Genomic DNA, 27948 nt, shown 5'->3' on the forward strand with positions numbered 1-27948 from the left:
CTATTAGTAACTGATTGGTTAGTTCAAACTAATAGTGTTAAAAATTTTCAACTAATAAGTTAATATTCAAAAGTGCTAACCTTATTTAACGTAATTGGGGATGTAAATCAATATTTTGTTGTTAAGTTATGGAGCTTCCCTTTTATATTATTAATGTTAGTATCATCATCACCAGAGCCTGATGATCTTGGAGCTTCAACAAGATTCTGTTCAATAGTAAAATCTGTATCAACCAGTCTTGTGTCGTGGGTTACATCTACTTTTACCTAAAAAGTTTTATAATATTGGAACTTTAATCACTTCTACAAAAAATGTAATTTAAAAGTCACGAAACCTTTATAAAGATTACTATTGCATTGTATCCTGGTCTAAAAGGTAGATTTATGAGCTACAATATAAGTATTTAGATTATTTTCTAATATTTTCTATCTATCTATCTTTATTTCTATCCAACTATCTATCTAGCATATCGTAAAAAGTATAAATGTTAAGTTTACTATCTATATATCTTTATTCAACTATCTATCTACCTATTTTTTATACCGTGGTAGTAGGTGGTTTCTGGGTAACAATATTAGAATCAAAATTATAATTGTTTCTTACTATCCAACTATCTATCTATCTTCATTTCTATCCAACTATCTATCTATCTATCTATCTATCATACCGTAGTAGGTGGTGGTTTATGGGTGACAATATTAGTATCAAAAATATAAGTGTTTCTTTCTATCTATCTATTTTTCTATCCAACTATCTATCTACCTATTTATTATACCGTGGTAAAGTTGGTTTATGGGTAATAATATTAGAATCAAAAGTATAAGTGTTTCTCTCTATCCAACTATCTATCTTGATACCGTGGTAGTGGGTGGTTTCTGAGTAACAATATTAGAATCAAAAGGATTGTTTTCATGTTTTCTGCCTCTCCTAAAATGGAAAACAATGTTATAGAAATTATTTTTATAGCCGGATTAGTCATGTTAAAGGATTAATTTTTCAGAAGCTTACAAGGATGATATTGTTTATAAAAAAAAGCAGTACCAAAAAGCTACCATTTTTTTAATGAAAAACTTTGGCATATTTTATAACATTTATTCAAAAGGTTTAAGCGTAATTCTTTTACCATCATGTTGCAAAATGCGAATTAATTAGGCATATTTAAACAGTAGCTTGGCTTATAAAGAATTTTTAAATATGGGAAGAATCATGCATAGATTTCTTTTAAACTATTTTCATAGTTGTAAAATATCAATACTTTCAGTTTAAGCAGGGCTCGGCAGACGTTCGTCAATCTCCTGTAAGCCTTGGAAATCAGCCTTTTCTGTTTTAAAAACAATAAGAAACCTACACCTGATTAAAAATCAAAGCAACCAAAAGAGTTTAATTTTGAGGCTTCAACGCGGCTGCCGAGCCCATGGTTTAAAGGGTAACAAATGGAGGAAAAATGTACCCTATACCTGGTTAGGTTGAACAAAATGGATTTTATCCATTAATGGGTATATAAGTAACTAATCAAGCATACCTGGATTCAAGACTGTTTGTTTCTTTTAGGAAACCATCTAAATAAATATTTTTCGATAATTTATTTCATACTTAACTACAACAGTTTCCCTCAAAGTCCCCAGTAGAGCACAACCCAATCCCTCTCATTTTGAAGTAAAATTTAAAAAAAATGGAGTAGTTTTCTTTTGTTCGTTTATTTCGTTAGTTCAGATTTGATCTCTGGCCCAGCAAAAAAAACCTCCACCCCCCCCCCACACTCTATATTCGATTTAATTTTTAAAACGATTAGTTCATTACTTTCATAAAATATTGATTGCAGGAACCATCAGGGAAAAGACAATTGACAATAAATTTAAGTAAAACCTCAATCAAGGTTTTCTACCAACAAATGAGAAAAGGTTTTTCCCTCCCTCCCTGAAATTTACCTTGTTCAACATCAAACTCATTATCATCACCAAGAATATCAGCATCAGCAGTCCCAAAGGCAACTAAAATTTATGAGAATTGGTCAGTGATTTTAAGGGATAAGACATTGGACGATAAATTGATGAGTATATCTCTAATTATAATAAACAAAATAACCCTACTGCAAATTACTCATTTAATACCACTAGTTTGTACAAACAAACATAGTCTTTAATCCAACTAATGAGAAAGGGTGTCTATAACACTTTTTTCGCCAGTATATTTTCAGTCCTCCGTGGAATTAATTTTCTAATTTTAGCAATATCCTTCGGTATGAAACACAGAGATAGAAATACATCCTGTTACTTTTATACAAGAATAAAAGTAATCTTTAAAAGTGTATCCGTTATTTTTTTTTATAGATCTAGGTATCTATCTGTCTATCTATCAAGTATATACAAATCTATACCTGTAGTATATTCATTGGTTCTAGTTGTAGCTTCATCATTTTCTTCAATATAAACATTCTCTTCAATTAGATCATCAATTAAAGCACCTACAAAAAAACATATAGAAAAAAAGAGTTGCCAACATCAATGCGACTCTAAGTGTTCGAAAAAAATTAGCCGTGTGACGTCAAAAAAGGGAGAGAAGTGGGAAAGGGAAATCATTAAAATCATTGACATCACACGGCTCATTTTGTCAGACACTTTTTAGAGTCAATCATCAATTATTAGCTAAGCGCAAAAAAGTCACGGAAGGTAATTCTGATAGAGTTAGTTATCGATTTGATGCTCATTTTTAAAAAAAGTAGACAATATGCATATAATAGAGAAAAAAAATCACGAAACCTTTAGTATGATTTAGCATTTAATTGTTTTGAACCATGACCAACAGACCTACGACCAAAGTAAATTATAAACTGGATGTTTATTAATACATGAAATTTTTTTCCAAAAATTTTCAGAATATTATTTCGTCTACACCGCCGATTATTATCCGCTGAATTAGAACTGGTTTTAAGCCAAACTAATAATCATCTATAGCATCATATTACAGACAATTATTCAATTATGATAAAATAAAAAAGATTAATTTTTTATTTTAATATCCACGGAAAGCTGCTTATAACACGATGCGATAAATAATTTAATGTTATTTAAGGCATATGTTAAATCATTGAAATATTTTTTTCTTTACAAATTTTCTTTGCAAGGCTCAAGCTTTTAAAAGCTAAAAGTTGTAGATTAGAATTATCGGATTAAAGTGGACTTAGGGCAGGGCGGAGCATTGACAGAGGATTAATTTTATTAAATAAACTTAATTAATGATTTAATCCAACGAGTTAGAGAACTGTTAATAAAACATTGGGTATATAATCTTTATACTAAAGTAACAGAATGTTTGTGTGTCTATGTGTTTGTTTGTACCAAAGGATCTCGCTCACCGCTGAACCGTTCGGGTTCTCCCAAACAGGGTAGCTTCTCATAGGACCCGGGAAGGTTTATAATTTTTTTCTTAGTGGTGGGACACCCCCAACCCCCCCCCCAAAAAAATAAAAAAATACCCCTCCCCCCCGAAAAAAAATTTTCACCCTTCCCCCCAAATATTATTTTACTTTTTCTTTTAAAATCTAAAATAAGAAATTGGGTTATTAAATTCGACTCTCTCCGCCTCAAGTGCCCATAGAGGCCTCTAGGGGCGTAGCCGCTAGTATAATATAAAATACAGTCCAAATCTTCCCCTTCCTCATTATACTAAAAATTAACATTTTAAATGAAAAATAGACTTCTTGTGAAGAAAACTAGGCAATAATATTTTAATTTTTCTTAAATCTTCATCTTTTAATGAATTTATTTAGGAATAATGTTCCCTTTCCTGTGTGTGTGTATGTGTGTGAGCTTGTGTGTGTATGAATGTGTGTGTTGAATACTTTTAGATTAAGTGTTCAGCATTTTTATTTTGCAATGTAAACCCATTTAAAACAACATAAAAAGTTTAACAAATTGCTTTTATTAGGTTCACTTTAAAACCATAGTCAGTAAATAGCTAATATAAGTAGCGTAGCAACCTAAAAGCTAAAATCAGCTAAAAGGTGTCAAAAAACAACTAGTAACAAAATTAGATCCAAATTTTTTAAGTGGACAGGGAAACCCATGTGTACAGAATATGTAATATACGAAGTTGGACCCTGGAATTTCATTTGACTGTAATCCATTGAAAAAAAATTTTAATCGGCAAACTACAAAACTTTAGTGCTGTGAAAATTTTGAGAGACAAACTGTGTACAGACTATAGGTTTTAGAATATTTAAAGTAATAGTGTTTATATTCTTAAGGTCGAACAAAAATACAATCATATTTTAAAAGCTTTTCAGTAACTTTAGAAATTAAAAATAAGTTTGTGAATTATTGTTTGAGCACCGGCATTTTCCATGTAGATTAAATAACAATAAATGTGCATTTGAAAGAAGGTGGTCAAATATTAATTTCAAAACAGCTAAAGAAATCGAATTGATTGAAACTTTTTTTCAATTATCAGGAACTCGGCAGCCAAGTGTTAGCTGCGAAGAATCCTCAACTTTAAAACCGTTTGGATGTTTTGAAAAAAAGGGATTATCATAATTATGTCGGGTTCAGACTTACAGCTGGTTTTTAAAATTGTTAAAGGTTGATTTCCACAAGGCTTACATGTGGCTGACACGCTGATGCCGAGCCCTGTAATTATTCTTTTCTTTTAACCCCAGGATATTAGATTTCATTACATTACAGGAGTGCAAAAACATAGGACTATTATTTATTTTACTTCATTGAATGAGCATTGGTCAAAATATCTTGATTGACTCTTTAATACTAATGTCAATAGGAGATATTTCCATATGCAAATTTTGCATTGGCTTACAAAATAATCCTCTTTCTGCATTAGGGAGTATAACTGCAAAATATTATATAATTCTAATCTGCAAATTTTTAAGCAATTTTGTAGGGAGGGGGGGGGGGACAGTGGACATCTTGTATCTATCTTACTTGAAATTCTTCCTCTTGAGAAACTTTATTTTCTTCTTATCTATCTATCAATCTCTTTTGAAATCTATCCAAATATCAATCTATCTATCTATCTCTTTCTCTTCCAATCTATCCAAATATCTATCTATCTATCTATATTACTTGAAATTCTAGGCTGTCTCTCTTCTTGTTCTTCTTCTTGAGAAACTATATTTTCTTCTGCGGCAGGAGTATTTTCATTATCAACTAATATAGATACTTTCAGGGGATTTTACAAACAAAAATTTAAGAACTGTAATTAAAAACTTTTGTTAATATGTAGGGAAATAGTTAGTTTTCAGGTGAAAATAAACAGGTGAGTCCTTAGAGGTTGGTGCAATTACTACCCGGATTAAAGATGTCTATAATACGATGCTATTAATTATTACCAAAGTATCGTTTTCCTGGTTGAATTTCTGGCAGTGGGGGAATGGAAGTAGATTCTTCTAACTGTGGATATAGCGTGGTTTCAAAATCTGGATCGATTTTGGGCACATCATAAGAAAGAACTGAAATCAAATATCAAAGTCAAATAAAAACATATACTCCTTATATTAAAGTCTAGTTCATGTGAGGTTTTTAACTATTTTTTGGGTAGGTTACCACTTCCCGTCCAAGATAAATTTTCGTAGCAAGACAAGGTGTTTTAAAAATCAGCCATGTGATGTCATGAAAATGAGGGAGATGTCAGGAGAAGTGGGAAAGAAAACCCCTTAAAAAGAGATGGTTAACTCTCAGTTTTATGATGTCACATGGCTGATTTTTGAGACACTTTGTCCAGCTACAAATTTCCCCTAGGTTCCCCCCTAAAGGGGCGTAAGACATTGGTAAAAATAAAGAAATATGATACAGTTTAAACCATACATTGTTATAAAAATGCCATTTCTTAAATCTAAAATAAAAGTCATTAATAGGTTGATAAAAAAAAGTCTGTATATAACTCTTGGATATCAAAAAAAGAACTTTTTTACCTGAATTAGGATCTGCGTTGAATAATTGATTGAGAATACCAGCAAACAGCCCACTCTGCTGTAGAGTTTGCTAAAAAATACAATGTTTTTATAAAATTGTGCTTATTATAGTAAATTATATCGGAGTTTAGGTATAAAATATGTCATTTGATTAATAGAAAAAAAAACAATAGAATAGGACATTAAAAATCGTATCAATCAAGCCAAAAAAACAACCTTTTAATCTGGACACAAAGTATTTCTTTTAATAATCACTAGCGGCTGCGTCCCTAGTATCTAGGGATATTAGAAGGGACATAAAAGTGAAGAAAAATAACTTAAAACCTTACAACGACTTTTTTTTATAAAAATTAAACAGCCTAAAACCACTCTGGGACCTATAAGAAGCTTCACTCTAAAGGAGAACCATATCGGTTCAGAGGTTAGCAAGATCCTTCGCTACAGACAAAAAAAGCTTACTACTTTATATAATAGGATATAGTTGCTACACTTCTTAAATTGTACCCTTCTATTTCAGGAATCATCATGCCAAGCTTAAAATCTATAGGACAATTATAGATTAAGGTGATCATATTAATGATAAGATTTCCGTTACGGACAATGTACTTACTTGTTCTTGTTCGTCACCAAGAACAATAATTTCAGAAGCATTATTGGTCATATCCTCTCCCAATAGAACTATAACAGGTTTACTCTCTGGATGTGGGATAGCTGCTAGCCCCACCCCACCACACCCCTCCTGAATATAAAATAGATAGTTAGTCATATCCTCCCCCAATAGAACTATAACAGGTTTACTCTCTGGATGTGGTATAGCTGCTAGCCCCACCCCACCACACCCCTCCTGAATATAAGATATATAGTTAGTCATATCCTCCCAAAATAGAACTATAACAGGTTTACTCTCTGGATGTGGTATAGCTGCTAGCCCCACCCCACCACACCCCTCCTGAATATAAAATATAGTTAGTCATATCCTCTCCCAATAGAACTATAACAGGTTTACTCTCTGGATGTGGTATAGCTGCTAGCCCCACCCCACCACACCCCTCCTGAATATGAAATATATAGTTAGTCATATCCTCTCCCAATAGAACTATAACAGGTTTACTCTCTGGATGTGGTATAGCTGCTAGCCCCACCCCACCACACCCCTCCTGAATATAAAATATATAGTTAGTCATATCTTCTCCCAATAGAACTATAACAGGTTTACTCTCTGGATGTGGTATAGCTGTCAGCCCAACCCCACCACACCCCTCCTGAATATGAAATAATGAACCTCGTAAAAGTGTCGAACTATGACGTACGAAAAAAATAACAATTAACCAATGAGAAGCCAGTATTCACTGTAATTGACCAATTGTAAAATATTTAGCGGTCTCTCATTGGTTAATTGTTAATTTTTTCTGACGTAATAGTTCGACACTTTTACTGGGTTCTGAAATAATATATTCAGTCATATACATTTGCCCATAACTAATTTAGTAAGTATGGTGGATTGTATTGACATTCAAACAGGTAATTATTATGAAAAAAATATTTACAGCTTTTACTTTCAAACGAAGGTATCAGCTCGTCGTTGATGAGGTCTTAGGTACAAATCTTAGTCCAGACAGTATTTAAACACGTTAAAGATACCTACTTTTGTCATGTATTATGCAAGACATTGATAGTAAGAGTATTGGGAAAAACTTGGCACAAAACAGGCGGAACTCATTTCCATGCACAGTTAGAACTTCAGGAAAAAGGTCTTGAGATTAAGTTACCTGGTTACACCTATTTGAAGTGAGATCATCCAAATCCAACCCAGGAATGTTTAAATCTTCTGGCTTTACAATATCCAAAGCAGACACCTAAATATAATAACGAGGTTAATGTGATTTCCATCGTCAAACAAAGACGATCTTGCTATCTATCTATCTATGTCCATGTCTAAATATCTATCTGCCTGTCTATCTATATATTATAATATATATATCCACCATACCTCCAGAGGTACGGAAATGGTAGCTGTATCCCATGGGCCAGATTCATCTATCTATCTATCTGTCTATCTATCTGTCTGTCTGTCTATCTATACCTCCAGAGGTGCGGAAATGGTAGCTGTATCCTGTGGGCCAGGTTCACCTCCAAGTCCATTCTGACCGCCAGCACAACCAAATAAACACCCAAAACTATCTAAAAATATGAAAATGTTATTTTATAGTGTTTCATCATAAATTATCGACTAAGCCCCTTGAGGCCTATAGGAGCACCTAAAACAGCACCTTCAACTTTTAATTCTAAAAAAATATTTTTCTATATGTAATTTCTGTTTAGAGGGTGTTGGTATCCATCCTCAAAATAGCTATAAACCTCTCGTGGGCCTGTGATAACCATGTAAAGAAGAACGATATCGGTTCAGCGGTTTGCGAGCTCCTCCACAGCAGAAAGATATCTTGTTACTCTTAAATTGTACTTTTATATTTTCATATTGTTTTCTATTTTTGCTTTTGAGGTGCAGTCATAATATTTAAGAAATATCCATGGACATTAAGGGATAAGACCATTGACGATAAATGTACCCTAATTACAATAAACAATAGTAGCCCCTCTGCTTATTGGAATTTAAACACAGAGGGTCTTTCTTAGTCAATCAAAATTTAACCAAAGTCCCTAAAGTTTCCGAGGTAACAAATGAGAGATCGTGTTTTTAAGCTTTTGTGGCCAGTAAAATTTATAATTCAATGTTCCCCCCCACCCTGAAAATATCTTATTTAAGTTTAGCCGTTCATTTTCTATCCCGTCGAAATATTAATTTCAGTCAATATTGTACTGTAAGTTCTCTACTCTATGGATAAGACTGAGGACGATACCAAGATCTGCCACCCAATTATAAAGAACAAAAGTACTCAAGGCGTAGATTAAAAGTATTGGCTAAAAAGCTTGGACACAGTAATCTATATTACAAAGTAAAACGATGTCTGTCTGTCTGTTTGTTTGTTTGTAACGAAGGATCTCGCTAACCGCTAAACCGATCGGATTCTCCTTAACAGCTTCTCATAGGTCCCGGGAAGGTTTACAACTATTTCTTGGGGGGTGGGACACCCCCAACCCCCCAAAAAAGGAAAATTTCCTCCCCCCTCCATATTTTTTTCTTTTTAAAACTAAAATTAGAATAGTGGGGTCGACTACCCCCCCCCCCCCTCCTCTCCAAGAAAAAACAATTCCTCCCCCTTAAAAATGTTTGTCAAAACTTTTATTTTAAATCTAAAATACGAAAAATTAGGTTGATCAAACCTCTTGGGGCAAAGCCCCTAGATGCTAGGGGCGAAACCGCTAGTTTTATAAAAACCAATAAAGATTTCATAATAAACCAAAAAAGTTTTTAAGCAAACAAATAGCATAGCCAGAAGAGAAACTTAATTTACAGTCCAATGTCTCCTCCCCCCTTGAATAAAACATATTTTTATACTGCAAAAATTTTTACTTTGTATGGACATTTGTTGCGTTGGACATTATGCTTGCATTTTAATTTTAGCATATTTTTATCTTATGTCTACAAACATTTAGCAAAAACATTGGCAGTAATATCCCTGTATCTTTCATTTTAAACCTTATTATTACTTGAATGTATGTATGTTATTTCTATGGTTTATTTTGGATATTTATTCTCAATCCATTTATATATTTAAGCAAACCCATGTTATATTAAGTATCTTTTTCTAATGGGGGAATTGTTCTTTCACCTAGCAAAATGGCTCAAAACCTGCCTATCAAAATTTACTAAAATATTGTTTTGAATCATACCTACTTGTTTACAAATTCCAGATTTCTTGCTAGTTTGAGCCAACCAATCAATCAAAAATAATACCCAACTTAGTTAGGCCATCCAATAAGAGAAAGAGCTAGATTTTAGGTACCAGTGTAATTTACTGTTTCTTTGTTCAATATTTGACTCTCTATAAACCTAACCTACATTTAACCCAAATCCTGGGGGGCTTCATGCAAATGAAGTCAACGGGATATTGTGTATAAGTTGTCATATAGATGACAATCAAAAACACTTGTCTACTGTCTTTGCTTTGCAGTTTGGGTATGCACACAAAGCAACAATGTTTTGTATTGAACATTTCTTTTAAAAAGGATTGGATAGAGTGTAGAAACATCAAGAGAGGGAGGGACCAATGTCCTGTAAATTACACTGGTACCCAAGACTATTGAATAAGTTCTCTCATTCGTTGTCTTTAAAACTTTTAGTGCTTAAATCTTGATCAGCTGGTTTATACTAGTAGTGTAAATACTTAACCAATGATATTAATCTCTAAATGGGTAACCTTGTTTATCTTAATTGGAGTTGTAATTTAATTTATCGTTCATTGTCTTATCCCTCCAGATCCCTGAGAAACAACTAACATCTTCAATTCTGGTTAAATAATTACAAAAAAATATAATGCAATTTCTCTTCTCTTTTTTATTTTATTGATTTTAATATTGTTTTTAAATTTGTGCAACATTACATGCACATATATGTTGGTTGTATATTTGCAGATACTAATTTAATCGATATATTATTAGTTGGATGTTGCACCAAATTTTCGTGTAATATTTCGTGATAAAATGATGCTTTCAAGCTGGCTAAATTAACGATACCCTCCATTCAACCAATCCCCTGTCCTCAGTCTGGATGAACTAAATGACCAAAAATGAGGATTATATTAGCAACCTAGGTTGACGAAAAATTTTCCCCTGTAAAAATATCCACATATTCTATATCCATTTGCAGATACTAAATTTGTATTCATGCAAAGATGTTAGTAGATGATCATTATTGCTTTTTCCATTGCTACTATCTATCTATAAATCTTTTTTTAACTTCGCAGCTTCTGGCAGTCAATTTAAAATCCGCATCCAAAGCCGCCAGTTAATTAATATATTCTTGTCAATAAAGCAGTAAACAACGGATTGAGAAATGAATGCAGCTGCCAAGATTTGTTTTCTTAATGTCGAACCTGCAGCTCAGCAGTTTCTTATTAAGCAATTATCAACATTCCGTCGCCATAATTTACAACTCATATTATTTAGATTTAAACGAAAATTAAAAAGACATCGTTAGGAAGACTTGAATGAGAATCCTATCCTATAATTCAAAGTAGTAAGTTTTTTTGTTTGAAGCTTAAAATCTTAATGACTACTGAAATAATTAGGTTATCTATTTAAGGTAAGCTTAACATAGGCCCCGTAAGGGCTTTTTGCTTTTATTTTTAGATTTAAGTCTTGGAAAAAATGTTAGGCTTTTTAAGTTTTTAATTACACCCTGGAATATTAAGCTTCTAAATGATGAAAAAACCTATGCCCTCAGTTAGGTAAAACTAATTGATGGAAAAGATTCAACACTGCTTGTTTTTACAACCCAATCGAAAATTAATAAAAAAAAGTCCCCAATTTTAAGCCTATAAATAATAAAACGTGTTAAAAAAAATGAATAAAATCAATATATCCTCTCTCCCTGAAAAATGCAGATTTCCATATTTAGTATTATTTTCCAATTGAAAAAATATAATTTGTATGCGTAACTGTATTATCATACAGCAGAGGGTTTTGTGGGACATCCCCGTCCCCAACCACAACCATTCGAGGAGACCAACAACTCGAGCAACATCTGCTACACCAAAGCTCCAGAAGGAGCAGATGAATCACTTCAGCCAGGAGTTCTTCAATCTTTTTAATTTACTCGACAAGGAAGTATGCTAGTCGGAAGCTACTTCTGCTATTGCTTATCATCGCCGGCATCGAGCAGAACCCTGGACCTTGGACATGCCCACCTTGTACCAAGAACATCACAAGAGCTCACTATTCAGTTCAATGTACCTGCTGTTTATCCTGGCTTCACCTTAAATGTTCCCAACTTAAATCATTAAGAGCAAGGAAGGCTCTTAAGCAGTGGAAAGGCCCTTGCTGCACCCCCCTCCCACCTCCACCTCCTTCTTCCACACCCTCACCACCATCCTCACCATCAACTACACCCCCCACACATCATCAACAACAACCCACCAGCAGTGAACAAGAACTGAATATATGCCAAGTCAACATCAACGGCATCAAGAGCAAGAATACAGAACTGATGCACCTCATGACAACTGAGAACATCCATGTTGCCATGGTGCAAGTGACCAAGCTGACAGATAAATCTAAAGACATCAAAACACCAGGTTATACTCTTATCAGGGAGGACAGACGGAAAGACAAGGGAGGCGGCCTTGCCTTCCTTGTGAAGGAAAACATCCCTTTCCACAGCAACACCATCCCCAACAGCATCAAGAACAACGATGATGTTGAATTCCAGAGTATCTCCATCATAGGGAAAAAGGACAACATCACCTTAAACAACATCTACATCCCTCCTGTCTCTAGCTGTCAGCATGGCTCCAATCTTCCACTCCAGGATATCCTCTCCCACACCTCTGGCAACAGCCTCACCATCACAGGCGGGGACTTCAATGCCCACCATGCCAACTGGTACTCCAAGGGGGAAGAAGATGCCCGGGGACGCAAATTGGCTGATGAAATCAACGACTCTGACATGGGTATTCTTAACGAAGACCAGGACACCAGAGTCACCAGCCAAAACAACAGCTCCCCTGACATCACACTGGCAACATCATCCATCCTGCCATACACATCCTGGAGAGTGACATCCAGTCTTAACTCAGACCATCTACCAATCATAATCAAGCTTAGAGCAGACATCTCCACCAACTCAAAGTCTGACGACAAAGTTTACATTAACTTTGCCAAAGCTGATTGGACTGGATTCACCAAGTTTACTGAGACTAAGTTTTCCAGACTCCCTAACCCCACGTCATCTATAAAGGGGGAGAAAGCGTTCACTAAGATCATCAACAGGGCGGCCAGAAAGTTTATTCCCAAAGGTCGCATTGTTGATGTACAACACAACATCCCTTCCAGCACCGCAAACAAAATCAAGGAACGTGACGAGCTCCGTGTGCGCCAGCCAAATAGTGATCGCTTTCACCAGCTCAACAGGGAAATCCAACAAGAGATCAATGAACACCGGAAAACACAATGGCGAGACCACCTTGATAATTGTGAAGCAGGATCTCAAAAGCTCTGGAAAACCATTAAAGGCATCAGCCAGCCGCAGAAAACACCTACCAACACAGCTATTAAGTTCAATGGTAGGATAGTCTCAGCAAACGGGAAGATTGACAAAGTGACAAAGTGTACAAATACACCCCTCAACAAGTCAAAGAGGCCATTAAAGCCTCTAAGAGCTCCAAGGCCATTGGACCTGACGGAATCTCTCCTGTCATGCTCAAACACCTTGGGGACAAGGGTGTAGAATATCTTGCCCAACTCTTTAACACCACCATCAACACTTCCATCATACCATCCATCTGGAAGACAGGCAAGATCATCCCGCTACTCAAGCCGGGTAAACCGATTGATGAAGGCAAATCCTATCGGCCAATCTCCCTCCTGTCTCCAGCTGCAAAGATCTTAGAAAAGCTCATCCTTCCTGAGCTCTCAGCAGCTGTAGACCTGCAAGATCATCAACATAGCTTCAGAAAGCACAGATCAACAGTGACAGCTTTACAGGAAGTAAACCATCACATTGCCAGCAACCTGAACAGACGGAAACCCTGTCACCGGACCATCCTGGTTGCAATCGACCTGTCCCGTGCCTTCGACACTGTTGATCATGAGTTGCTCCTGAATGATATCTTGCACCTCGAGCTGTCTGGCACCCTGATCAGATTCCTCTGCAGTTATCTACGCGGCAGACAACAATATACTGTCTTCCGTAACTGTAGAAGTAAATTCAGGGCTGTCAGACAAGGAGTACCTCAAGGAGGTGTACTTTCTCCCCTCCTTTTCAATCTTTACATGAGCACCCTGCCTACACCACCAGGCAACATCAAGCTCATTTCCTATGCAGACGACTGCCAGGTACTCAACTCGGGGCCCCTCATTGACCCAACCTGCCATGAAATAAACCCCTACCTGGACCAACTTGCCACCTGGTTCAAGGGCCGCAGTCTTGAAATCTCCCCGGAGAAATCAACGGCCACAGTCTTCACCACTTTCAGCAATAAAATGAGTGTCACCCTCCCTATCACCATCCAAGGGAAAGACGTGCCGACTGTCAAGCACCCAACCATCCTTGGAGTCACCTTCGACCCGATGCACAACTTCGGGCAGCACGCCATCAAAACCAAGAAGAAGGTACAGCAGCGCACTAACGTGCTAAAATGCTTGGCAGGGACTGACTGGGGTAAGTCAAAGGAGATTATTGTAAATACTTACAAGGCCATAGGTAGATCAGTTCTGAACTACGGATCACCGGTCTGGACGCCATCTCTGAGTAAGACGAACTGGGATGAGCTGCAAAGAGCACAGAACAGTGCTCTGAGAGTAGCAACTGGTTGTATTAAAATGTCACAGGTCAGTCATCTTCACCAGGAAACCAACATCCTCCCTGTGAAAGAACACAATGACATGCTAACGAACCAGTTCCTTCTCTCCATGCACCGCCCAGTTCACCCTAATCACCACCTTCTACATGAACCAATCATGCCTAGAGACAAGAGAAAGACCATCATCAACAATGTACCTCTTGTCAAACCCTATCTCAGAGATGGTGAACCGGTTGAACGCAACTACAAGAAACGGCTAAAGAAGATTCATGACGACGCTCACAGAGACTGTAGAAATAAATATCCTGCAAACAAAGTTTTAAACTCTCGACCCCCTGTAATTAATGTCCAGGAAGAAAAAGGCCTTACACGTATGACGCGGTGCACACTTGCCCAACTAAGATCAGGATATAGTTCTTTTCTACGGTCTACAACAAGCAGATTTGACACAGCACAGAGCATACGATGCCCAGATTGTAAATTAAATGACCACACAACTGAGCATCTTTTTAACTGTACAGCTAAGAACACTACACTCACCCCCTCTGACCTCTGGACGCAGCCCAAAAAGTGCGCAGAATTCCTTGGCATATGAAGTGACAACATCTGACCTCCAGATGGCTAACAACAACAACATCATATTATTTTTAGCTAAATCTTTTCACAAGTTTTACCTTTCAAAACAGTTATTACTGATTTCAATTTCAGTGAAAAAATGTTTATAAGCCTTTTTTAGGTATTATATTGTTGGTTAGTTAAAAAATAATAATTTTCATAGTATAGTAATAATTTTCATAGTATAGTAATAATTTTCATAGTATAGAAATTATTTGCTTATTTTATTATACCTTATCTTTCCAAGAATCCTAAAAATTAAGTGTAAAGGATAATTACATTATAAAATGCTTAAAATGAACTTGAGGCCCTTTTTTGGTAATCATTATAGAGTTGCTACAACTTTTTGATCTTACCTAATTGTTTAAAAGGATAGATTTGCCAAAAAAAACATCAAAGTAAAATCAAGTAGAGTATTAATTTAGCGGTAATGATAAAACACTGGATAATAGTTTTAGCTAAATCTCCAGGCTTATGAATCTTTTGACAAGCCTATTTTAAATCTTCATAATATGCAGAAATCTTCAGGGAAAAGACAATGGATGATAAACCTATAAACAATTGATAAACAAAAAAAAACCTCTTCTGTAAATTAAGGTTTTAAGTAAACAATTGGATAAAACAAAACTTTGGATACCAGTGTAATTTACAATCCAATGTCTCCTCACTCCCTGATGACATGTCAGCTCTTTAAACATGTATAGGAATATAGAAAGCAGGGAAGTTTCCTAACATTTGGGATGAACATTAATTTATCTTTCATTGTATTATCCCTGAAAAGATACAGAAATTAAATATCTTGAAAGAAAACTCCCAAAATGCAAGATGAGATTTTTCAATTAGTTACAATAAAACTTTTCCATTTACCCTAATTATTAAACATCAGGAACAAATGTTGTCTTTTCAAGCACATCTTTTGAATTGAGAAATTTTATAAGGATATCTAGCTTTAATTTAAACATCATATGAAATAAGAAGATAAATATAACAAGAAAATCCTCTTGAAGACAAAAAATTCTTGTTTTTTTTTAAAGATAAACTTGCGTATTTTTAAATATCTTTTCCAAATAACTTGCGACTCTTCTTTAGGGTAATATGGACTTTTCATTTTAGAGATCTTTTTCTTCAAACAAAACGTTTCACGTTTTCTAATATAAAGAATGACATTTAAATTTTAAATAATAATTTTCTTGTTAAATTGTATGAATATTATTAGCATATTTATCAGGGAGGGAGGGAACACTCAGACTGAAACAAAAAGTTTTATAAGTATATTCAATTATTCGTTGATAATAAATTTTGGGTACTTTATATAGTCTTTTATAGGTTGATTTACACTAGAAGTGTCAAACAAATAATTTAAATTTATAAAAGGGGTAATTTTGTTTATCATCATTGGGAATTACACTATTTATCGTGTATTATCTGATCACTTAAGATCCCTTTAAGGGGGAGCGAGGGCAATGACAGTTAAACTTTTTTCTTCTGACAAATAATAACTTGCTACTAAACATCAAATAACAGAATGCTTTACATTATAAGAATCGGGAAAAATGGAAACATTTATGTACTCCATTGTCCCATCCCTGGATCCTTGAAGATGATGATCTTCTGACAACAATATCATTAACAAACATGAGAGAAAAGAAAAGGGAAAATGAAGGTAAAACAAGGATGACAACATCCATAAGTAGCGAAGCACAAAAAATCGTCGATGGGAATACGTACAGGTAGATTTAAAAGGTTTTTACTAAAATCAAGAATAGATTTATTGGATAAAATAGACATGAAACCTTGTTTTATTTTGCATGATGACGATGGTCAAAGTGAATTATATTAAAGATGCTCATAACAATGGGAAAAATTCTTTTGATACTGATATCCCATAAAAGTTTGAAAATTGCATCAAAATAAACAAAGATATGGGGAAATATGTAAAACATATAAAAATAGCCAAAAACCTGATAAAAGGCAGTCTGGCCGTCATGGTTGTTTTATTAAAACGACAAAAAATTTAATTTTTAAATCCTTAACTTAAAAATTTGGAAATTTGGACCATATACACTGAAGATATGGAAAAAAGTTTTAAATATATAAAAATAGCCTAAAACCTGCCAAAAAGGCAGTCTAGCCATCATGGTTATTTTGTTTAAAAGACGGGAAATTTAATTTTGATATCTATAACTGAAAAATTTTGAAAATCGGACTATAAACACTGAAGATATGGAGAAAAATGTTAAATATATAAAAAAAAAATAGCCTAAAACCTGCTAAAAAGGCAGTCTGGCCTTCATGGTTGTTCCTTTAAACGACGGGAAATTTAATTTTGATATCTATAACTGAAAAAATTTTGAAAATCGGACCATAAACACTGAAGATATGGAGAAAAATGTGAAAAATATAAAAATAGCCTAAAACCTGCTAAAAATCGGTCCGAACGCCAATGATGTTTTATAGTCAATTGTGCTCCTTAATGATGGGAATGTTGTCAAAAAATTTCAGCATTCTATCTTTTATAGGAGCTGAGTAAATCCCATTTCCCCCATAGCGTTACGGACGGACGGACTGACTGACGGACGGACGGACAAAGTGAATTATAGAGTAGCTTCGCTACTAAAAAGGTTTGGTAGATTTTCTTGTATACTCAAAATATTTTGCTGATATTATACCACGATCATTATGGGAATATAGTTAATCTAAATTGTCTCTTTTAGCAGTAAAGCTTTGTGTTAGTCACAGTTTAAAAACAAATAATATGCAAATTAGCATTCAAGGATCTTAAAGAATAAGACAACTATAAATTGATTTATAAATTCCCCTGCATATTAAAAACATTGGTCGAACTGTTTGAACACTGCTTGTTAATTACACCCAATCAATGTTTGATAGAACGTCCCAAAGCTTTTTTAATGAACTGAAAGAGTATATTTATATATTTTGGGTAATAACATAATTTACAGTCAAGTGTTTCCTACCTACCTCGTAAAATTTAAATAAAAAACAGTATTTCACTGTTTTTTATATTCTTTTATATATATGCAACATAATTTATTTTAATTTCCTTGCTAATTTACCTAACGCCGTAACCATGAGTTGATTTTAAATGGAAATGCTAAACACAAATTCATATTTAAACAATTGCAAACAAAATAATTCAGATTTTCCTCCCCCGCCCTTTTTATGGTAAAAACATGCAAATCTTTAGAGCATCTCATTTTTGTAAATTAATTACCAAGCTTTGTGATAAAAAGTCATTTTCCAGATGTTCTTTGAAAACAACAAAAAAAGACAAAAATAAATTTAAGTTTAGCTAATTTTAAGAATTTAGAAATTATTTCAATAAATCTAAATATACTATTTATTGTAGTTTAAAATATACTGGTGCCCAAAGTTCGATAATAAGCTTTTGTTGAATCTAGATTGAATAACAAACTATTAATGGCTAAACTTTTTAAAAATAATCTAAATGTAGAGAAATATATTTGGGTGTGTACATAAATTTACAGTATTGTCTTATCCCTCAAGATTTCTGACATATTCACATCGATTACAAAATCAAGCCAAATTTTTTTAGAAAAGTATCATAATAATTACTTTTTACAACAACTTTATACTGGAAAAAGCGCTTGTGCCCCTAGCATCTTGGATATTTGAATTAAAAGGGATAAGAAAATGCAAAAAAGCCTAAGCCAATCATGATACTTAAATAAAAAAGTATAACAACCTAATAACTTTGTAAAGCTTCCCAAAGAAAGTTAACTTAATTGGTTCAGTAGTTGAAATCTGAAGCTACACACAAAAAGAACAGAATTATGTTAATTTGTGTGTAACATAGTAAAAACGTTTATTTATAAGAAAAGAAGAAAGCTCGTTGCAAATAAATTAATCTTGAGCTGTTAACCTCTAATCTCTGATATTTAGGCAGGGCAGGGACATGAATAATCGGAAAATTTATAGTTTTTTTTAGCGGGTAGTATAATTTTCTCTGCTGCTATGAGGCAGCTGGATGATTATTTGTGAAGATTTCCTATACAATTGTGCACGAATTACATATTATTTAGATTACTTGGTTTTCATTGACGAAAAGTAAAACATTTTATTCAAGTATAATATTCCTGTCAATGTAATCTAGGAAACTTAAGTACAAAAACAAGAAAAAGAATATTCATAACAAATTTAGCAAGGTCAACCTTTAAACTTTGATATTCAGATAAAAAATAATAAATAAATATGTGTATTTGTATTTTAATAAAGGGTTTTCTTTTCTCTATCCAAATTATGAATTTATTTTCAAACTTTTCTAAAAGAAAAGACGGTTTCTTTAAAGTACCTAGACGAACATAGAATTCCCCCTTATTTTGAAATAAATTTAAAAATGGTAAATTTTTGTTTGTTTCTTTATTATTTCAGGTGAGGTTAGGTTGACCTTAGGTAACCCCACAGGATAAAAAAGTTCAGGTGCAGACCCGCTAGATTTTTTCCTCCCATAGGAAAAAAGAAAACAAACTATCTGATACACCCCCTCCCCTCATCCTAAATCCTTATTTTTCAATTTTAATAAGAGGAGGGATTTCAGCGCTCGATTGGAAAGCACTAAAATAAAGCAGCTACTTTTTAACTAAATATTCTTACCTAAAAGATTGTCTGGTAACAACAGATGAATACTTGGATCAACTAAACAAAAAATACAAAATTAATAGAGATAAAATTTAATAGAATATTCCAGTATGGCTTTATAACCTTCTCTAGATGAGAACCAGGAATTAATCTTACATTTTTAGCTTCATTATCCGCAGAAAGTTGTCTTTAATACGATGCTATAAATAGTAAAGGTGATTTTTAAAGGGAAGGGAGAGGAAGTTGACCCTCAATTTTTTTAGTATGTATTTTTCAGGGATCGGAAGCCTCACGTAAGCCGCGCATAAGCCTCAGTTTTAAACCTGCTTGTGAGCAGAAAAAAAAATTAAGAAAGAAGGATTGTCTGCTAAAGAGCCGTTTTATACATCCAGCTGAATTTTATAGTGATAAAATCACGATTTCACTGAGGCTTACACGCGGCTTACGTGAGGCTTCCGATCCCTGGTATTTTTCACATAAGTTATGATGTTAGCGAGATCTTTTAAACAAGCAGACATACACCCTGACCCTGTCAGTTATAATATAAGGCTTACCTCCACCGCCTTCAGTGTCAGCCCCTTGTGGTAGCCCATTCGTCATAGCTATCATTTGTAGTATAAGTGCTATTCTCTTCATTTTATATCTTTTTTCTGAAATAAATAGTTTATTAGGTAAAGATAGATAGATAAGATTGACTTTAGTTATTGTGAAATAGATTCGGTGAATGGAAAATAAATGTAGAAAATGCGTACAGGCAAGGGAATATTCAAAGTCCCAAATAAGTGGGGCTGATTGATTTGGGCAAGTTCAGAATTAAAGCTATAATAATGTACCAGCGGTTAATAGACCTTTCAATTAAATGACAGCTATCATTTGTAGCATCAACGCTATTCTTTTAATTTAATATTAGGATCTACTGCAGTTCACGGTAAAATATTGCTGGTAAGCAATATTTCCAAAAATCTATGAATTTTAAAGGCTGCTAGCTGCCAAACGGCTGAACGTACAGATCATGCCCGCACACTGTTTTAAGCGGCATAAGAATGCCTACAAATAATCTGGAATAGCCATAAATCAATAATGCATAATTATAAAAGACCTATTTTACGCGTTTTTTCTTCAGTGAAGCTTTCCCTGTGCATAATTGGATCTTGGCTATTCCAGATTATTTGTAGGCCTTATCATGCCGCTTAAAATGGTGTGCGGGTAAGTTCTGTACGTTCAGCCGTTTGGCAGCTAGCAGCCTTTAAAATTCATAGATTTTTGGAAATATTGCTTACCTACAATATTTTACCGTGAACTGCAGTAGATCCTTATATTATTCTGAAATAGGTAAGTAATCAGATATATGTACATTGTACAGTAAATAGAACGTCATGGTAAACCATATGTCATGGAATATTCTTTTCAGTTTATTTTATTTCTTAAATGGATAAGTTATTAGATAAAGATAGATAGACATAACAAATTAACATGGTTCTCCTTTACAATGTATCTTCTCAGAGGTCCCAAGAGGGTTTACAAATATTTTGGGGAGGGTACTACCATTACCCCAAGAGAAATCACCCCTAGAAAAGAAATACCAAAAAATGGTGTAGAAACATGAATAATAAGAGCTGATCTTAACAAGTTCTTTCTCAACAGTGAAGCTTCTCATAGGTCCTGGAAAAATGTAAACTTATTTGCGGTACACTTAGGAGGCACTATGGGACATTTCAAAACATTTTAAATTTTTCTCAGAGTTTCTCAGAGATTTTTTTACATGAGCGTGTAGCTTTTGATGAGTAGATTTGACTTTATTTCATCCACTTTAGGTAAAAGTCCCGACTATTATGCTTATTTTGACTTTAAAGTTTTTGTTAAAAAGTAAATGATTTGAACGAAAAATTTAAGTGCAACGACATTTGTTTGCATAACATTTATATGTTGTATGATCGCCTCAAAAATAGGGGGTTGTTGTGTGTTAAAGGGAGGGGACTTTCAAGAAATAGGGCTATGATTAACTGTCAGAAGAATAGAAAATTATGTGATACAAACATCTTGAAACTTTTAGTAATTAATCTTAAATAACCAAGATAAAATTTACTTATAAAGTAAAAATTTACATAATAAAACATATTTTAATCTAACAGCTAAAAACTGGATAAAACGTCAAAATTATCCTCTAAATTTACCTATTTAAAACAAATCAGTTTTAACTAACCTTACTTACTAACTTCCTTACTTTTATTCTTTCTAACTCATAAATAATTACCTCATAACGATATGACTTAACTCTTTCTTAAAAGTTTTAATGTCTTAAGTGATTACTCTTAGCTGTTGAAATAAGATTCCCCCTTCTTTATGTGCAGCTGGTAGTGTTCATACAGTACTTATAACATTATTTCATGATTAATAATTTTTAAAAAATTTTAATTCTTAGAAACACATGGAATAGGATATTATATTTTATTCTCATCAAATTTTTAAGTTGCTAAAATGAGTAAATATTTCGCTAAAATGTAAAAACACTCTGGTAGATGCTAATTACCCCTTCCCCTAAATTTCTTGGATGGGATCGGAAATATCATATTTTCTAAGATTGTAAAATTTCTATAATTAGAATTAAAGACAAAAAGTAATAAACATGTCATTTATACAACTCTCAATTAGCAAACTTTATATTTTAGACATGAGTTTGATATCTTAATTATATTTTATACATTTAATTTTATAAACTTTAAATATATAAACAAATAAACATAGAACTGTATGAGAATAAGATGATTAAAAAGAGAATTTTCAATTTTTTCACCCTTCTTTCCTATTACAAATGTTCCATACTTTTTATTCCTTTCTTAATTATTTTAGTAAGTATGATTATTCATAAATATTAAAAAGATTGGTATGATCATTTAAAAATTACTCTACTAGTTTTAGAGGGCGACAAAACCTCTTCTATATAAGCACTAATATAAATAAAAGGGAACTTAATATAAATCAGATTATTAAACTATTGACTTTTAAAATGTAAAAAAAATATTAAAAAATTCTAAACATTTTATAATAGATTTTAAAAGAATTAAATTGATGAAACATAATTTCAAACTAATATTTTGTATCCCAACCCTTTAAATTTACGTAAGAAGACGAAATGAAGTAGGTATGTCGTCATTGTGCATAGCAAAATTTAAGTCATGAAAAAATGAAAAATATCAGCAAATAAAAAATCTTTTATTATAATTTTTTTAAAGAATAGTGTTTTAAACACCATAGATTATGATCGAGACATATTTCATATCTCTATCTTAAGCGGGGGAAAAATGAAACAAAACATATGCATTTGTCCCATAGTGGGAGGGTACAGCAACCCAAACAAGATAATTCCCTTTTCAACTATTATACTTTTTCTCTTTAACACTAAAGTTGATAGTGTGGGGTTGACTTCCCCCTCCCTCTTCCTAGTGCCCCTAGTGGCATCGATGGGGTCCGTTTTCAAAGGAGGAGGATGGCTTCCGTAAAAACTGGAACTGGATCAGTTCAGTATTTTGTGAGATCTTATCTGACAAACTAAGAAAAATTCCAAAACCAAAAAAATACTTGAGAAAAAAAATAGTTAGATAGGATGATAAAAATAGTTTGCAAAATTTTAGGCAATGTTATTGAATATGACGGCTAATCTTTTCTGCATTGCTAAACCCAGACAGAGATACATATTCTGAAAATAAGGACGATTATGTCCATAACCAGGCCAGCAACATCCAGCTAACTATTTATAAAAGGCATTACTTTTCTGTACATTAAATTTATTGGTTTAAATGTGTGGCCACCTTTACCTTTGACTGATAACAATAAGTTTACAATTGAATTAGCATGTTCGTAAAACCAGTGAAATAAACAGTCGAATGTCTCATCCCTCCGAGGTTCTCATCTTTAACATCCCATTATTTAACGTAAACCTATAAGTGAAAAAGCTCTGCAAAAGATTATCTTGAGAGTATCTATCCTTGTCTCTGGGTAAACTCTAAAGCTCTGAAAAGGAAAGCTAAATTTTTATCCCTGGGTTCTGCTTATCATCCCATTTTTGGGTACTTGCAGAGTGTCTCTACATTTCAGCTAAAGATAATTACATGATAGTCATTACAGCTCAGAATTATTGGGAAATAGCTAGTAACATTCCTTACTTAGTTTTACAGTAAGACAAATATAAAAATCATATGAAATAAATGTTTACTGCTCTAGCTTATTTGTAAGCTAATACAAATTTTGTATTTTTTTGGCTAGTTTGAAGGGACATTTTTGCTCCAAGTTTGCAATGATAAAGAAAGATGTTATCAAAGGATTTCCTTTTTTGGAGTACAGGGGTTACAAACATGACACAGTGGATAGATGGATAGATAGAAGATAAATAGATAGATAAATCGATGGATTAATAAATAGATAAGTAGACAAATATCTTTTTGAAGTAAATGGGTTACTAACAAAACACAATTGATAGATAAATAGATAGTTACGCAATAGCTATTTAAATAGGTAGATGAATAAAAGTAAAGATGAAATATAGACGAAGGAAATCCTTTTTGGGATTGCAAGGGTAACAGAAAAACAGTACACTGTAGTAAAAATGATAAAAAAGTGATATTTTTAAGCTTGTTATGAAATAATCTCTATAAAAATGAATAAAAAAGTCCTAAAGTATCACAGGTAGGTTTCAGATACATTTGACATTTAGCTAAATTTTAACTTAAAACATAAAACGATAATACTCAAAGAAATTAATAGTTTTTAAAACTCCTAAATTATTATTTTAGTCCAATTGTGTGGGAGAAGGAAAGAATGACAGACTAAATATTCACTGAACATTTTTAGGCAATGCAATTTTATATCATAGATAGATAGATAGATAGATAGATAGATAGATAGATAGATAGATAGATAGATAGATAGATAGATAGATAGATAGATAGATAGATAGATAGATAGATAGATAGATAGATAGACAGATAGTAGATAGATAGATAGATAGCGACTGATATCTAATTGAATATCTTTTGAACTGTGCAAATTTTGTGCCAATTTTTTGTGCAGCCTTCTACTTACAATTTGAGCAAAGAAAGGGATCTCAATATCTCCAGCCAAACTAAATTTGCCAGGGAAGGTTATTCAATAAAAAAATTAAATAATAAAGTGGCTGGATTTGTGTATAATAGTGTTTATTCAAATAGTGTCTGGTAAGATCTCGTGAATGGCTGCAGATATTTATCCATAAATCTATAAAAGCTTGTTATTTATCCACTAGAAAAATAGGGATTTTAAAACATAATTTCAGACAAGAAAACCTAAAGTTGAGAACATTATGGAACATTTTTCTTCAAAAAATTAATTGATTTTATTATATATTCAGTTTGGTAATATTGAAAAAAAATGAGTTTAACGTTGACATCTGAAGATAGCAAACATTGTTTTTTTTTCGTCTTAATCAATAAGAATAATTATCCTTATCTATAGAAAAATCTGAAAAGGGGGAGTTGTGAGAAGAAGAAAAAAGTGATTTCCTTGTTATCAACAAAAGATTTTATATTGTAAAATTCAGTTTTCTTTTGACACTAATTAAATGATATTGACTTTTTAGTTTTTGTTGAAGTGAAGCTATCCTATAGCTAACAACTATAAACTTTTCAAAAAACAATTATAATCTCCATCAGGGAAATTTTGTTGATCATAATTTGTTTATCTACGTTTCTTAATAACGATTTAAAACATTTTTGGCATTAAAATTTAAGTATAAAATCTTTGAGATACTTTGTTACCAATCAATCACAAATAAAATTCCTTAAAAAACAGTTGATGACACAAACTATAAAAGGATGATAACATCCATAAGTAGCGAAGCTCAAAAAATAAGGATATATATAAAAGACAAGCTATAAAGAGGTTATGTTCACATTCAGTAGCCATTAATCAAGACTAATATCAAGAAACCCTTTTACTTTATATTTTTTACCATGTCTACCTATAGCATTGCGGACTGACGGACAGACAAAGTAAATTATAGAGTAGCGTCGTTACTAAAAAAATCCTGAATTTATCGGATGAAACTGCACGTCCTTGTGAAGATTGGTCAAAATTTTCCCTATCAATAATGATCAGGGAATGCAGGGATGAGATAATAGACGATAAATTAATCTACCTCTGAACTTTAACGTTAGTAAATACACTACTATAGTCCAAAAATATTTGGGAAACAATTTAAAAATTTAAGAAATGATTAATTCGTCTACCATTATCCTCTCTCTCCATGTGAAGAATATTTTTACACTTTTATATCTTTGTTAAATTAAGTGTTCAATGTTTAAAACAATCAGATAAAAATAGCATATATGTATTGAAGAAAAGCTTATTTTACATTACAATTATCCCGCTAGTTAATTTTTCGAAAAAATATGATTTAAAACATGCTGAAAGAAAAATACTACTTGTTTTTTGTTGTTGTTTTGACTGGCCGACAGACATAGTACCTTAGGCTGACGAAATTAAAATTCATGCAATATTGCTAATTTGCGACAATACTAATTACCCAAAATTACAGAAAATTTTGTTTAAAAATATGCAATATTCATCCATTAACAAGGAAGTAAACATCATTAACTGTGAAATACTGGAAATAGTGAAGAGTTAATTATCTTTTGTGAATGTAAAATATATTTTTTTTTACAATTTACCTTGCAATATTATATAATTCCATATATATTGCAGGTTTAATGGATTTTTTATGTAATATTCATAGATTTTAATATAAACCTGGTAATTATTTTTTATTTTAAAATCACTAAACCTAATGAAGGCTTACACATCATTGTTTTCATGTTGCTTTTTAACCTTTTTAATAAAAATTATTCTTATTCTTTATTATGTACTATCAGCTACGCTCCTAGAGGCCTCTAGGGGCACTTGAGGAGGGGGGAGTTGAATCTCAAAACCTATTTCATTTAATCAATTTTTTTGTAATGTAAAAATAATTTTTTTTGGGGGGGAAGGGGGATGAACCCCCTAATCCCATTTTTTATTTTATTCTGAAAAAATAATTAAATTTTTTTTTTGAGGTGGGGGGGGGAATTTTTGTTTAGGGGCGATTTCTCTTGAGAGGGTGGTGGTACCCTCCCCCAAAATAGGTAATAACCTTCCCGGGACCTATGAGAAGCTACCCTGAAAAGGAAAACCCAATCTGTTCAGCAGTTAGCAAGATCCTTTGGTACAGACACACAAACACAGAGACAAACACACATCCTGTTACTTTATTATTAAGATGATTATTATAAACTAAATCATTTAAACAAAAAACTTATTATCTTTTGGTGGGAGGGGGGGGGGGGGGAAATCTAGTGTCATATATGAAGTGCATGTATCTGATATGGAGGGCAGGACTGAGATTGGCGATAATAATGCGTGGATTGAAGGGGATGATGATATTCCTTGGGATCAGGTTGAGAACGTGATTGGGGCTCTGAATTCGAAGGCTAAAACTATGATTTGTTGGTATTGTGGGAAAAAAGGTCATGTAGTGGCTAGTTGCTGGCAGAAGAGAGATGGCAAGCCGCCAGCTCCTGATTCTCGCATAGGAAAGACCAAAGCTAAGTTTTTCTCAGCCGGTAGCGAAAAGAAAGAGGGTCCTGGAGTGCCTAATAATAGGGTAATACCTGAGCAGTTTCTGAAGAAGACAGTCAATCAGGTGGGGCCTGTTGTGGATAGGTGGGGCAATCAGGTGGGGCCTGTTGTGGATTCTGAAAAGAGCAGAGATGAGAAACAGTATGAGGCTATGATTGCTGACATAGCCAGAAACAATTTCCAGCAATATCCTATGTAATAGATATGATTGATTTGATGTATAAATCTCATTCTAGGATGAAATTTATAGATCGTTCTTTTATTCATATTCATTATATAGGCTATAGTACTGTAAATAGTTAATTTTGCTGTCTTGTATTTACATTATTGCTTTCAACTTTATAAAGCATTACTGTCTTGTTTATTCGTCAGTCAAGGTGTGATCGTGTTAATGAAAACATTATATATATATATATATCTACTATATATTATTTTTTGATAAGTACCTATGCAAGGTTGAATACTTCGAGAGGTACTTACCTGTATAAAAAAACTTGGAGTGTAGCTGTGTGATGCTGGTAGTTTGGGAGATGTACAGGATTTCATTAATTGAACAGTATGTTGGCGGCTGGTGACAGATGAGGGGCTGACTGCTGTGTAGTGGAATGATGTATATCTAAAATATATGGATATATTAATTATAATGACTAGTGTTTTCAAGAGATTGTGAAGTTTTTGAAGATAACGAAAATGCCTATTTGTGCGGATTTAGAATTTCTTGTGCCTGGG

The 27948-nt window shown here is 33.2% G+C and overlaps 1 protein-coding gene across 1 annotated transcript; it reads right to left on the reverse strand.

The window, feature by feature from the left end:
- Nucleotides 1-107: 107 nt before the first annotated feature.
- On the reverse strand, nucleotides 108-20251 carry LOC145314885 (uncharacterized). The gene is made up of 13 exons (XM_080154963.1): nucleotides 20130-20251; nucleotides 19591-19632; nucleotides 8007-8104; nucleotides 7693-7779; nucleotides 6534-6767; nucleotides 5924-5993; nucleotides 5342-5461; nucleotides 5076-5159; nucleotides 2378-2464; nucleotides 1929-1991; nucleotides 1523-1559; nucleotides 858-927; nucleotides 108-266 (listed from the first exon to the last, which is right to left on the reverse strand). Exons 1-13 carry the CDS (start codon nucleotides 20209-20211, stop codon nucleotides 108-110), a joined length of 1233 nt encoding a protein of 410 aa, XP_080011089.1. The 5' UTR covers nucleotides 20212-20251.
- Nucleotides 20252-27948: the final 7697 nt, after the last annotated feature.

Source organism: Acartia tonsa, chromosome 3 (assembly GCF_053477335.1).
Source record: "Acartia tonsa isolate MP-2025a chromosome 3, ASM5347733v1, whole genome shotgun sequence".
NCBI lineage: Eukaryota > Metazoa > Arthropoda > Copepoda > Calanoida > Acartiidae > Acartia > Acartia tonsa.

Coding starts and splice junctions, on each gene's coding strand:
- LOC145314885 (XM_080154963.1), bottom strand. CDS start 20,211: ATGAAGAGAATAGCACTTATACTACAAATGATAGCTATGACGAATGGG. Junction 7,780..8,006: donor CCATTTCCGCACCTCTGGAG/GTATAGATAGAC, acceptor TATTATATTTAG/GTGTCTGCTTTGGATATTGT. Junction 2,465..5,075: donor GAGACAGCCTAGAATTTCAA/GTAATATAGATA, acceptor GTTTTTTTGTAG/GTGCTTTAATTGATGATCTA.